The sequence below is a fragment of the Eretmochelys imbricata genome, chromosome 26 (genome assembly GCF_965152235.1).
Source record: "Eretmochelys imbricata isolate rEreImb1 chromosome 26, rEreImb1.hap1, whole genome shotgun sequence".
In the NCBI taxonomy this organism is placed as follows: Eukaryota; Metazoa; Chordata; order Testudines; family Cheloniidae; genus Eretmochelys; species Eretmochelys imbricata.
The window spans coordinates 7,452,987-7,465,409 of record NC_135597.1 but is presented as its reverse complement, the minus strand read 5'-3'; the positions used below and the strand labels follow the sequence as shown (position 1 = coordinate 7,465,409).

At 43.1% G+C, this 12,423-nt stretch overlaps 1 protein-coding gene across 1 annotated transcript in view; it reads right to left on the bottom strand.

Moving 5' to 3' along the window:
- The window catches only part of DOCK5 (dedicator of cytokinesis 5), a 127,315-nt gene that overhangs the window by 58,048 nt on the left and 56,844 nt on the right, over nt 1-12,423 (bottom strand). The window contains exons 9-16 of the mRNA XM_077805553.1: nt 12,271-12,352; nt 10,496-10,625; nt 9,286-9,358; nt 7,710-7,852; nt 6,614-6,739; nt 5,736-5,860; nt 4,795-4,893; nt 3,657-3,729 (exon numbers count right to left, since the gene is read on the bottom strand). Of these exons, the coding sequence (XP_077661679.1) occupies nt 3,657-3,729; nt 4,795-4,893; nt 5,736-5,860; nt 6,614-6,739; nt 7,710-7,852; nt 9,286-9,358; nt 10,496-10,625; nt 12,271-12,352 (851 nt within the window). The remainder of the gene's footprint in view (nt 1-3,656; nt 3,730-4,794; nt 4,894-5,735; nt 5,861-6,613; nt 6,740-7,709; nt 7,853-9,285; nt 9,359-10,495; nt 10,626-12,270; nt 12,353-12,423) is intronic.

The window sequence follows — 12,423 nt, the reverse complement described above, 5'->3', positions numbered from 1 at the left end:
TTTTTTACTTGCTGCTACTAAGGAACAAAGCAAGAGTAATAACTTCTGTTTAAAAGGCACTATTTCACTGCAACACATCTCAAGGCACAACAGACCATTTTTACAATAAGATGGGAACACTTCCTTGTTAATGCCTCATTATGTCCAAATTTTCAATGGGTAGATGCAAGAAGAAATGCACTGCAATTTGCATGCCTACACAGGGGCATGCAATTCTGCATAGAGGTTTAGGCAGACATTTTCCAAATATGCCTCATTTTAATGTTAATTGAGCATTCAAATCACTTAGGCAGTTTTGCGAATCACAGCCTTAAATGTTAATGTATTTGTTATTTGCATTCCAATAGCTAGGAGTTCTGGTCATAGCCCATGGCACCCTTTTGCTCGGCACTGTACAAATACAGAACAAAGAGATGGTCTCTGCCCCAAGGAGCTTATAATCACTTGTGCATGTAATCAGAGGAATTGTGAATGCAAACGCATGCTTTTCTGAACTCGTACCTACTGCCTCTATTTTTGCAAATCTGGCACCACATCTTGCATTTAACTCTATGGATTTGTGTCTGTGACAGATTGCTAAATAGGAAACCCTGCGTCAGCACTCTGTTCACAACGGCTCCAATCAGGCATAGCAGATTGGAGCTGATGAGGCAGACCTACACCTAATTTGTGGGTGGGGCGGGGCAGGGCAGAAAGGCTAACGAAGCCGTTAGCCAGAGCCCACAAATAGGCACCGGAAGGAAGTGAAAAGGGGGAAAGCAGGCAGTGCGAGGTATACGCTCTAGTTACACTATGAAGGTGGTGGGACTCAATTATAAATAAACTGCACAGGATGTTAAACCAGCACAAGGGTCTCTGCGTGATTTGTCGACCAAGACAGAAGCAGGACCAAGGAGGCCCTGTTACAGTGTCTTACTGCCCTTTTTGGATCATTTTCTCAGGCTATGATCTGATCTCATGGGGCCACCCACAGCTCTGAAATAGCTTCATGAGATCTCTGGCTATGTAACTTTCTTATTAGCCTCTCATGGACTTGATCTAAAGGAATCCCTGCTGAGGTTACAGGGACAAACCATCCCGATGTGTCGAAAGAATAGTAAATATGGCAGGCGACCAGCTTGGCTTAACGGTGAAATCCTAGCGGATCTTAAACACAAAAAAGAAGCTTACAAGAAGTGGACGGTTGGACATATGACCAGGGAAGAGTATAAAAATATTGCTCGGGCATGTAGGAATGAAATCAGGAGGGCCAAATCGCACCTGGAGCTGCAGCTAGCGAGAGATGTTCAGAGTAACAAGAAGGGTTTCTTCAGGTATGTTGGCAACAAGAAGAAAGCCAAGGAAAGTGTGGGCCCCTTAATGAATGAGGGAGGCAACCTAGTGACAGAGGATGTGGAAAAAGCTAATGTACTCAATGCTTTTTTTGCCTCTGTCTTCACTAACAAGGTCAGCTCCCAGACTGCTGCACTAGGCAGCACAGAATGGGGAGGAGGTGACTAGCCCTCTGTGGAGAAAGAGGTGGTTAGGGACTACTTAGAAAAGCTGGACGTGCACAAGTCCATGGGGCCGGACGAGTTGCATCCGAGAGTGCTAAAGGAATTGGCGGCTGTGATTGCAGAGCCATTGGCCATTATCTTTGAAAACTCGTGGCGAATGGGGGAAGTCCCGGATGACTGGAAAAAGGCTAATGTAGTGCCAATCTTTAAAAAAGGGAAGAAGGCGGATCCTGGGAACTACAGGCCAGTCAGCCTCACCTCAGTCCCTGGAAAAATCATGGAGCAGGTCCTCAAAGAATCAATCCTGAAGCACTTACATGAGAGGAAAGTGATCAGGAACAGTCAGCATGGATTCACCAAGGGAAGGTCATGCCTGACTAATCTAATCGCCTTCTATGATGAGATTACTGGTTCTGTGGATGAAGGGAAAGCAGTGGATGTATTGTTTCTTGACTTTAGCAAAGCTTTTGACACCGTCTCCCACAGTATTCTTGTCAGCAAGTTAAAGAAGTATGGGCTGGGTGAATGCACTATAAGGTGGGTAGAAAGCTGGCTAGATTGTCGGGCTCAACGGGTAGTGATCAATGGCTCCATGTCTAGTTGGCAGCCGGTGTCAAGTGGAGTGCCCCAGGGGTCGGTCCTGGGGCCGGTTTTGTTCAATATCTTCATAAATGATCTGGAGGATGGTGTGGATTACACTCTCAGCAAATTTGCGGATGATGCTAAACTGGGAGGAGTGGTAGATACGCTGGAGGGCAGGGATAGGATACAGAGGGACCTAGACAAACTGGAGGATTGGGCCAAAAGAAATCTGATGAGGTTCAATAAGGATAAGTGCAGGGTCCTGCACTTAGGACGGAAAAATCCAATGCACCGCTACAGACTAGGGACTGAATGGCTAGGCAGCAGTTCTGCGGAAAAGGACTTAGGGGTGACAGTGGACGAGAAGCTGGATATGAGTCAGCAGTGTGCCCTTGTTGCCAAGAAGGCCAATGGCATTTTGGGATGTATAAGTAGGGGCATAGCGAGCAGATCGAGGGACGTGATCGTCCCCCTCCATTCGACATTGGTGAGGCCTCATCTGGAGTACTGTGTCCAGTTTTGGGCCCCACACTACAAGAAGGATGTGGATAAATTGGAGAGAGTCCAGCGAAGGGCAACAAAAAGGATTAGGGGTCTGGAACACATGACTTATGAGGAGAGGCTGAGGGAACTGGGATTGTTTAGTCTACAGAAGAGAAGAATGAGGGGGGATTTGATAGCTGCTTTCAACTACCTGAGAGGTGGTTCCAGAGAGGATGGTTCTAGACTATTCTCAGTGGTAGAAGAGGACAGGACAAGGAGTAATGGTCTCAAGTTGCAGTGGGGAAGGTTTAGGTTGGATATTAGGAAAAACTTTTTCACTAGGAGGGTGGTGAAACACTGGAATGCGTTACCTAGGAAGGTGGTAGGATCTCCTTCCTTAGAAGTTTTTAAGGTCAGGCTTGACAAAGCCCTGGCTGGGATGATTTAATTGGGGATTGGTCCTGCTTTTGAGCACGGGGTTGGACTAGATGACCTCCTAAGGTCCCTTCCAACCCTGATATTCTATGATTCTATGATTCCTCCTGCAACGAGGCCATCAAGACCTGAGTCACAGCGCATTCCGGCACTGACTTTTGTAAAGGACTTAAAAATAAAAGGAGTAGTTCAGCTCCTCGGCACCAAGGATAGGCAGTCCTGTTTCCCATTTTTATAGACAAAGCCATTTTAAGGTTCAAATAACTGTTTCTCCCCATTTGCATGTGTCATTCCCATTTCCTGCTTCCAATCAGTAAGTGGGAAATGCCGAAACACACCAAGAAAGGCTGCTGCTGCGGGATTTCCAACCAGAATCAGAAGCAAAAGTGCCGGAAATCCAGTGGGAAAAGCCTGTTTTCTTAGAATAGCAGCCCAGTTTTGCTCCCCCATTATGTTGAGGGGGCTCATCAGAAAAGATTCCCTTGCTGGTCCATGCCAATCCCAAACTCTGAACCATCCCCTTCCCAGCAGACAAGAAGTTAGGAGGAAGGCCAAATGCTGGTTCCATCTTTGCGGGACGCTCAGAAACATACCTAGGCTATGAAGTGCACAATATACATGGGGGGAAAAACCTCCCTGATCTCTGCTCCAAGTACTCACATTCCTGTGATGATCGGTGACGGAACGTAAACCTCAGATGGCAACGACTGACCTCTTCAATTGCAATAGACACCTGAACGTTACGTGAGGGGTCAAATAGAACAACAATTAGGGCTTCTCATATGCCTCTTATTAGGAGGAACACAAAATATTTTACAAACACTAGCAAAGCAAGTCTCATAACATGCCCCAATCCCTCACGCTAAAGCCTTATAACCATTTTGTAGATGGGGAAAGTATAGCTAGAGAGATGAAGTACCTTACCCAATGTAACACATCAGTGGAAAAGTCAGAAAGAGAATCCAGGAGTTCTTGTCCCGGGCCCTACATTTGAAAACTCATCTCTACTTCTGTTTAAGATCTTCAAAGGATCACAGGGAATTCAACAAGCAAATGCCATTGAATGAAATTTGAGCATTTAACTCCCGTAGGCCCTTTTGAAAGCGTTACCCCCTCATCCTCTTTGCATTATCTTCATGAAAACATTTGCTAAAGCCGTTCAGCCCTGAATCCATTGGGTATCTAGGTATTTAAATTACTTTGTGTGTGTGTGCAGATAAACACACATGCACAAATATATGTGCATTTGTACTTTATGTTACTGGGAAAGCTCTTCTCAGATGCATCATGTTATAGAAGTACAGGTGCCCAGTTGGCTTGGCCAGGGTTATGCAATCAATCAGAGCCTCAATCATGTCTGGAATCCAGGACGCTCTCTCTCTTCCATCACGAAAAACGTTTAGCAAGTAATGGAAGGGCCTTTTGAGGTTTTATTTTACCAGGATTCCAAGTGCAGAAAAGCAGGTCTGTTCTTTCCATTTCAGAGACACGCCCCCAACCCTGTCCAATTCAGATTAGCAGTTAAACCCTTTAGTTATCTCAAAGATACTCTGCTCTGTCTACAGCAAGGGTGCGGATGGTTTTTCAAAGCACACCACAGATCCAGTGATGATACCTTTTCTGCAGCTGAAAGTGGACCAGAGTCCTGTTTGCTGAAAAACCAGACAACACTGTCTCTCTAGACCACGTAGGACAACATGCTAGTCTACATGTCCTCTGCTGATTCAAGGTTTGTTGATTTGTCTTATTCTTTAGGCTCCATGTGAAGGGAGCAGGACTGTAAAATACACACACTCACCTTTACAGTTTCATACCAGCAAGGCTGCTTGACTTGATAATAAACAACAGACTTGTATTCGGAGATCCCTTCATAACCAGCACCTGGATGGATAGCTTTCTTTGGGGAAAAAGACAAGCAGAAGGTGAAGATCAAATAAAGTCAGGAAAAAATACCGAGGGTAAAATTTTCAAAAGCCTCTAAGTGACTTAGGAGCCTAAGTCCCATTTCAAGTGACTTCGGCACTTAGGAGCCTAAATCACTTTTGAAAATGGGACTTAGCCGTCTAAGTCATTTTGGTACTTTTTGTACATTTTACTTGTAACCTTCAAAGATTTCCTTACATCAATATGAATGTTTAAATTCAGTAGGACAGAGTCCTAAAATTCATTGTATAAAAGCTTGGAATAATCTAGGGTTATACAGAGACTTAAAGCTCAGCATCCAGAGGCCTCTGTGAGACCCCTGTTTATTTTGGTAAATTACTGCCAAGACTACAATCTAGTCACCAGCTGCCAAGGGATGCAACCTTCAGCTGTGCGCCAGCAGTTGAGTTGCCTACGTGACTAACTGAACCTTAACGCTCAAGTTTGGGGGAAGAAAAATAAAAGTAGCAGAGGTAAGAACAGAACCCACGAGTCCTGATTCCCAGAACCATGCTCTAACCACTGCACTCACCATACCTATATCCTATGCCTCCTATTGATGTTTGAAGTGGAAAAGACCCACTATGTCATCTAATCCATCCTTCAACCAATGCAGGCGTGTCCATTACATTTTCTATTGCTTTTCCCAGCAATGTAATCACAGAGGTCCCCTAGAATTACCTTAACTGAACAGTCACACAGTCCTTGCACAAAGGATCTCCATTAAGGGCCATCTCAGCTGGAGATCCTGCAGCAGCCCACTACGTGCATAAAGCAACATCTTTGTCACCCACCACCCAAGCAGGTCCACCCTACCTCCAAGAGGTTGCCATCTTCATCATGCACAGACATGGTGACCTCTACATTCTTGGGAGTCTTCTTCTTCCCTTTGTCAAACTCCCCTTCTTTCAGAGTGATGTAGATGTCGTTTCGAACATCACCTGAAACGTTAAGAGACTCCCGGTGAGCCGCTTTCCACAGACAGCCAGCTGGGGAAAGTTACAGGGTTAACATTTCACAACCCCGCATGGGACTTTGACCATGTTATTTCACATCCTTGAATGACAACAAGGAAGCTCTAGATTGAACCACTGGTCTCATCTTCACCTCAGTTTTGGGGTCAGACTCTACCACGTGCCAATCTTCTTGCTAATAATTCTTACGTGCATGACTTCCACACAACCCCTCTCTTTATGACCACAAATGGACTCATGAATAAAAGGCAAGGAAGCTTCATATTCCATTATGCCATGACCAAGTTTGTACCTTTTGTATTTCTCTTTCCTATCTGCCAGGGTGAATTCCTCCCTATGTGAATTCAATAGAACGGGGGGGGGGGGGGAAATGTCACGATGAAAGATGGCTTTTTGATTAAATGGCAACGTTCTTACAAAAAATTCCATTCATTGACATTTTTCAGGTTTCCTTAAATAAAATATAACAGAAACAAAACTGAAAATTTTCAAAGTTTTCACTTCTTGGATGAAATTCCGAAATCTGGTTGAAAGTTTTTGACAAAATAGGAAAACGTTAATCTTCTTTGAAAATTTTAGTGGAAAACAACACACACTTTTCAACCAACTATGGAACAAAGCTCTGCACAACAGGTAAATTCAGGATTTCTGTGTCTTCCTACGTCCTTCACAAGCACGGTAGCAAGTCAGAGTTTGTGCTCATGAAGATAAGATACCTACCGGGCAGAATAATCTCAGGGAATCCCATTTTGCGAGCCACTGCAGTCGATCTGTCGACAAGATGAGAAAAATCCTTCTGAACCTGGGCTAAGTCTCCAGGTAACAGCTTCAGGGAGACCCAGAGGCCTAAGAAAAAAATATGGTACTTAATAAATGTTTACTGGTACAAGTGCAATGTCTATAGTATGACCAAAAAGAAAAGGAGTACTAGTGGCACCTTAGAGACTAACCAATTTATTTGAGCGTAAGCTTTCGTGAGCTACACAGCTCACTTCATCAGACGTTCCTGTTAACTGCTGGAAATGGCCCACCTTGATCATCACTACTAAAGGTTTTCTCCCCCCCGCTCTCCTGCTGATAATAGCTCATCTTAAGTGATCACTCTCCTTACAGTATGACCATGAACCCTGGGCTTAAGGAGAGAAAACTAATGACTATTTTCTTGTTTGATATATATAATGTCGTATCCCAAACACACAGCTAAAATACGCAACCCCAAGTTTCCACTGGGCCTGATTCTCCAACACTTACTCATGGCTGACTATTACCTAATTCTGCAAGTAGACCCAGAATTACAGTGGAACTGTCACTGGAGTAAGGTACTATTTAATTTGAGCAAGGGCGGCAGAATCCAAACCATAAGGTTTCAGACACATCCAAATCATTGAGGAGAAACAGAGGGGTTGGGTGTGATGGGATAAAAGGAGATGTAAGCTGTGGAGTGTAGTTTACCAAGGTAACTACAACACTGGCGGCAAACAAGTTTAGTGGGGGAAATGGACAAGTCTTCTGTTTTGGGTAAGGATGGAATAAATACTTACTAAGTATAACCCACTGGTGAGTCTGTTACAGTCTCCCTCCTTGCCCAATCCACAGAGGATATGAGTCTGTATAGCCCAGCTAGGGAGCTTTCGCAGCTCATGCTTTTAGCTTTGGTGATGAGACAGCATCATTTCACAGTCTGGCCCAGTGGAAGCAACAGACTCTAGTGGCCTTGATTTCTGAACCTTCGCAAATAATTCAATTCCTTTGTAAGAGAGGGAGCCTTTCCCGTGCCCCAGGTTGTGAAGCTGGCTCCTTGTCCAAATGTGCGTACCTTGCCCTTTATGATTCACTTCCTTTGCAGCGATGACTTTGTTGAAGACCGAAGTGAGAGGCTCATTCTCACCGATCACATGGGAAGTCATTAGAGGGGACATGATTAGCTGTCGCTGCCTAATGTAGGTTTCCATGGCGATTCTGATAAGCGGAACAACAGAAGATGGGGTGCAGGCAGACTGAAGGCCAAGCAAGTCCTGGATCCAAATATTTCTGACTTTTGGATTTGGCCCCTATTGTCTTTAACAAGCCAAAGCAAGCCCTCCCTCCCCACTCCATCCAAATATGAACCCCCAAACTTTGGAAGAGCCTAGATTTGGATTCAGACTCTGCATCATGAGCTAATCTCTAATTACAATGTCCCTGCAGCAAAGACAGGCAAACAGAAGTTGTAAATCCACGTTATTATGGAAAGGAAAAACACCCTTTGGGGCACTTTTTCTAGTCATATAAACAGGCCATGAAAGGAATAAAAAAATTCTCCACCGAGAGTCCCTCGTAATGACATGCTGGCTGAACCAAACAAACTGCTATATTTAGGATTGTAATAACACAGTTCAGCTTACCCAAACAAGCTTCATTTTCAATACTGTAACACGCTGAACAAGTTAACAGCGCCATCAAAGAGCCAGTCTAACTAGAGAGGCAGAAAGGCACAGGTCTGGGGTTTGAATCTCCTCTCCAAACCAGAAATTGTAACCATGCAGCCAGGAATCATTTCACCCCTGACTTCTATTCTCTTTATCCGATTCCTCCTACTCCATCCTCAGACAGATGATGCACAGTGGTGAAGACAAGGGAAATTCAGTTGGATTTGTACTCCCTATCATTTAGTTGCTTTTGAAAATCCCACCCCCAATACCCATACACAGTAGATGATGCTTCCATTTTCGAGGTCTTGTCTATAGGAACCCACCCTCTAATGTGCATTGGACTCTAAGGGTATGTCTACACTCACCTGGGATCAACGCTGCGGTGATTGATCCACTGGGGATCGATTTAGCAGGTCTAGTGAAAACTCGCTAAATCAACCGCAGATCACTCTCCCCTTGACTCCGGTACTCCACCGGAACGAGAAGCGTAAGCTAAGTCAACAGGAGAGTTTCTCCCATCAACCCAGTGTGGTACAGAACCGCAATAAGTCAACCTAAGCTACGTCAACTCCAACTACATGGGTTGACTTAAGCCCGTAGTGTAGACCCGCCCTCAATTCATCCTTCTATGATTTGAACGTTTGATTCCAGGGAGTCTGTCTACTTCAAATCTAGTGCTAAGATACCACCCCGTCAGCCATCTCCCTTCCAGTGGCTGTGTTTTCCCTGTCACAGAGCATAAATCAAGCTGAGGTGGTCTTTACTGATGACGCTTGAGTCAATCACCTTGCTGCAAACTTTGGGCTTTACATGACTGGAGACTTTTTTCTTCCAAAAGGATCAGACTCTACAATTAACCAGTGTGTCTGTACAGGCCTTTCTGATACACCCCAAATCTCCCTTACAGACATTGTCATTCTCTAAAGACTGTCTGTCCTGATTCATACAGCTCCGTGACTCACTCTGATGTCCAATACTTACTGCTGAAAAGGAATAAAGTGTTGCTTTTCCTCATCATCCACCTTCCCATGTATGATATCAGTAATGTCCATTACTGCAATGAGACAAGTTTAACAAAAATCATTTTATACCTTTACTAAGTGACTTTTAAAAAAAAAAAATGGCTTGCCCAACAGATGTTAATTCTGATTCAGCTACACTAGTAGTAACAAATTTGGGAGACCTAAACGGCCACTGGCTTTTTTAAGCACCAAGCAGGTCTGGCTGACATAGCATTGGAACCATAAGCAGCAACCCATCCATACTAGTTTTTCCATAATGTTGTTCTGACTGGTGGAGCAGGATCATCATTTGCAATGATGGGAAAATTTTGACAAAATTTGCTGAGTCTAAACAAGATCTGAGTGGAATTTTGCTTTGTAAATTGTTTATTGATCCCTTCAAGGAAATCAATCTACTTTCCAAAAACCGAGTGGAAGCAGAAAATACTGATTCCCCTCCTAGACGATGAACAATAGTTTGCTCAACTCTCTCTTCAGCCAGTCAATTGTCCTATTTGCATTGTTAATCTGATTGATTGACATAATTCCAGCCTTCAGTGTTCTCATCCTCGTAGCAGGTAAAGCAAATTCCACATGCAGTTTTTTTCATCGATCCAGCCTATAGCATAAAAACATGAATATTCTTCCCTATAAGAACAGATGGGATTTACAAAGATTTGATCAAAGCAAAGAATTTACCTTTAGATTTCACATTCTGTTAATTTCAAAGTTTAATTTTAATTTTTCCTGTGTGTTTTCAGATTGAGATTTTCAAAGCAGGCCAAGGGTATTAGGTGCCTAACTCAATGGGAACTGGGCACCTAGCTCATTAAGGCTCCTTTGAAAATCCAAGCCTTGAAATGACACCGTGATAAGGATTTGAAAATTGATTGGGACATCCCTGCTTCATGGGACTAGAAGTTTAAGTATGGAGGGCATAATAAGTAGCAAATAGTAATAATATGTAGCTATCACAGAGAACTTTTTCCTCTGTAAATCTCAAAAGATTTTACAAAAGCAAGTGGTCAGTATTATTCTACCCATTTTACAAATGGGGAAACAGGCAGAGTTAATTGACTTTCCCAAGTTCAGTGACATAGCCCCAAATCTCCCGATTCCCAAGCCAGTGTCCGATCCGCTGGACCATGGTCTCTCTCAGTTAATGCATTCTGCAGCTCGGCATCTCATACCTGCCACCCCAAACGGTCTCCGGAGCCCACCAGTGTGTTTCTTCCCATCTTTTAGTTCCATGTGCCCCACTCTCACAATTTGACACACCAAGCTGATTTTGGGCCTAATCAGGTCAGAGCTGCTCAGGTCCTGGAGAAACAGCAGAGACCATTTAAAATAGAGAAAATTAAACCCAGTTGCTTTGTGAACATAGAAAAAACAAAAAGACATTTGCCAATGTTCATCACTTCCCGGCCATCTGACAAGGACAAACACATTTAAGCTAGGAGATAAATTTCTGAAAAGAAAGAAAGCACAATCTCACTTATAAAAGGGCTGCTAAGGCAAATATATGGCATGTGCCTGACAAATTTTAACACATAGCAACTTCTTAACAACACGCTGTCCTTCAATAAGACTTCCCAGCACCAGTTCTGGAAACGATGGTAAATAATTTTATTATCAAAGCATTATCTACTGATGACAGGACAGTTAGCTTGTGCCAGTCTTGTTTCTAGTCTGAACATGCCACATATGATTACACTGAAGTGTTATTCTTTCATGAACAGCTGGTTACAAGTGATTTTGTACAATCCAGCTAGCTAGCTCACTAATGCCTGTACAAACTCAGAACTAAGAGCAAAATATTGACACAGAAACCCTGCCAAAGAACAGAACCAACAATGCACTCAAGCTCAACTCCTCCTAAATAGGAGGATTCAATTGAAAACAAACAACAAGGCACCTAGGACCCAATTTCTAAATCTATTTTGGTGCCTAAAAATGCAGCTAGACATTCAATAGGATTTCCGAAAGTGCCTATCTGCATCTTCAGGCACCAAAATACCTTTAAAATGCAGCCTTTGGAAAAAATATATACCCTTACAGATATTAAAAAATCATGATGGGGCATATTTTCAAATGCGGACACCCCAGCTTGTCTGTGCAACCTTAATTATCCAAGCAAAAAGCATGGAAAACTTTCTGCTGGCAAAAGAATTGTGGATGCAGCTCAATTGTTTGCATGCATACATGATTTCCATGAGCAAAGGTCCAATGAACATAATTGGTATTCATGCATTTTTGGAAGGTGCAACTTCTCATTTTAAAAATTAACTCCAGTGCCACTAAAACCGTTGTGTTTTAAAATGAGGTGCAACATATCAGATGCGGTCTCTTCTGTACTTCTTTGCTGATCAAGCTCGCCACTTCGCTACTCTGCTAAGGATTACAAAAGCCTTTGTCTGTATGAGCTGCAAAGAGCTGTCTAAGTGACATATGATTTTCAATGCCCAACTTAAGACATTTTGAAAGGGTCCTGATTTTCAAAGGGCACTGTATTCGGCACTCTTTCAAAATCAGACCCCTTTAATTAAGATGTTTCAGTTGGGCACCTAAACATTACTAATCGCTTTGAAAATCCTGGCAAACTAGGTTGATGTGGTGAGGAATATAAAGCAAGGGCATGTCTTTGTTGTGGCCCTTACACTGTACATAACTTTCCTGTTTGGTTGGTAACATACTGGTTGACCCAGGTCATCTTGCCAAAGTAAATCCACATTTGCCAGATACAAAAGCTTCCTCCCACAGAATACAAGAGAATTGTCGTGTTTATACAAGACTCATTAAAAAAGGGAAAGGGAGGATAATAGGTTTGGTATTTATACAGCATTGGTTTTGATTGGGGACTCTAGGGGCTTCTCCAAGAGAAGCAGTAAATAATAATAATAATAAATATCACAGTGGATGACTAAGCATTGGAGAATTTCCAGGCTGCAAACACAACAGGACTTACTGTAAAGATCGCTTGGAGATTATTTAGTTTCTCAATTTCCTTCGGCATCCCATTACTGCCCCAACGAACCAGGTAATTTTCACTATAAATAAAATAAAATAAACCTCTGCAATTCATGTATACTAGGTAAAATTCTCAAAAACATCTAAGTCA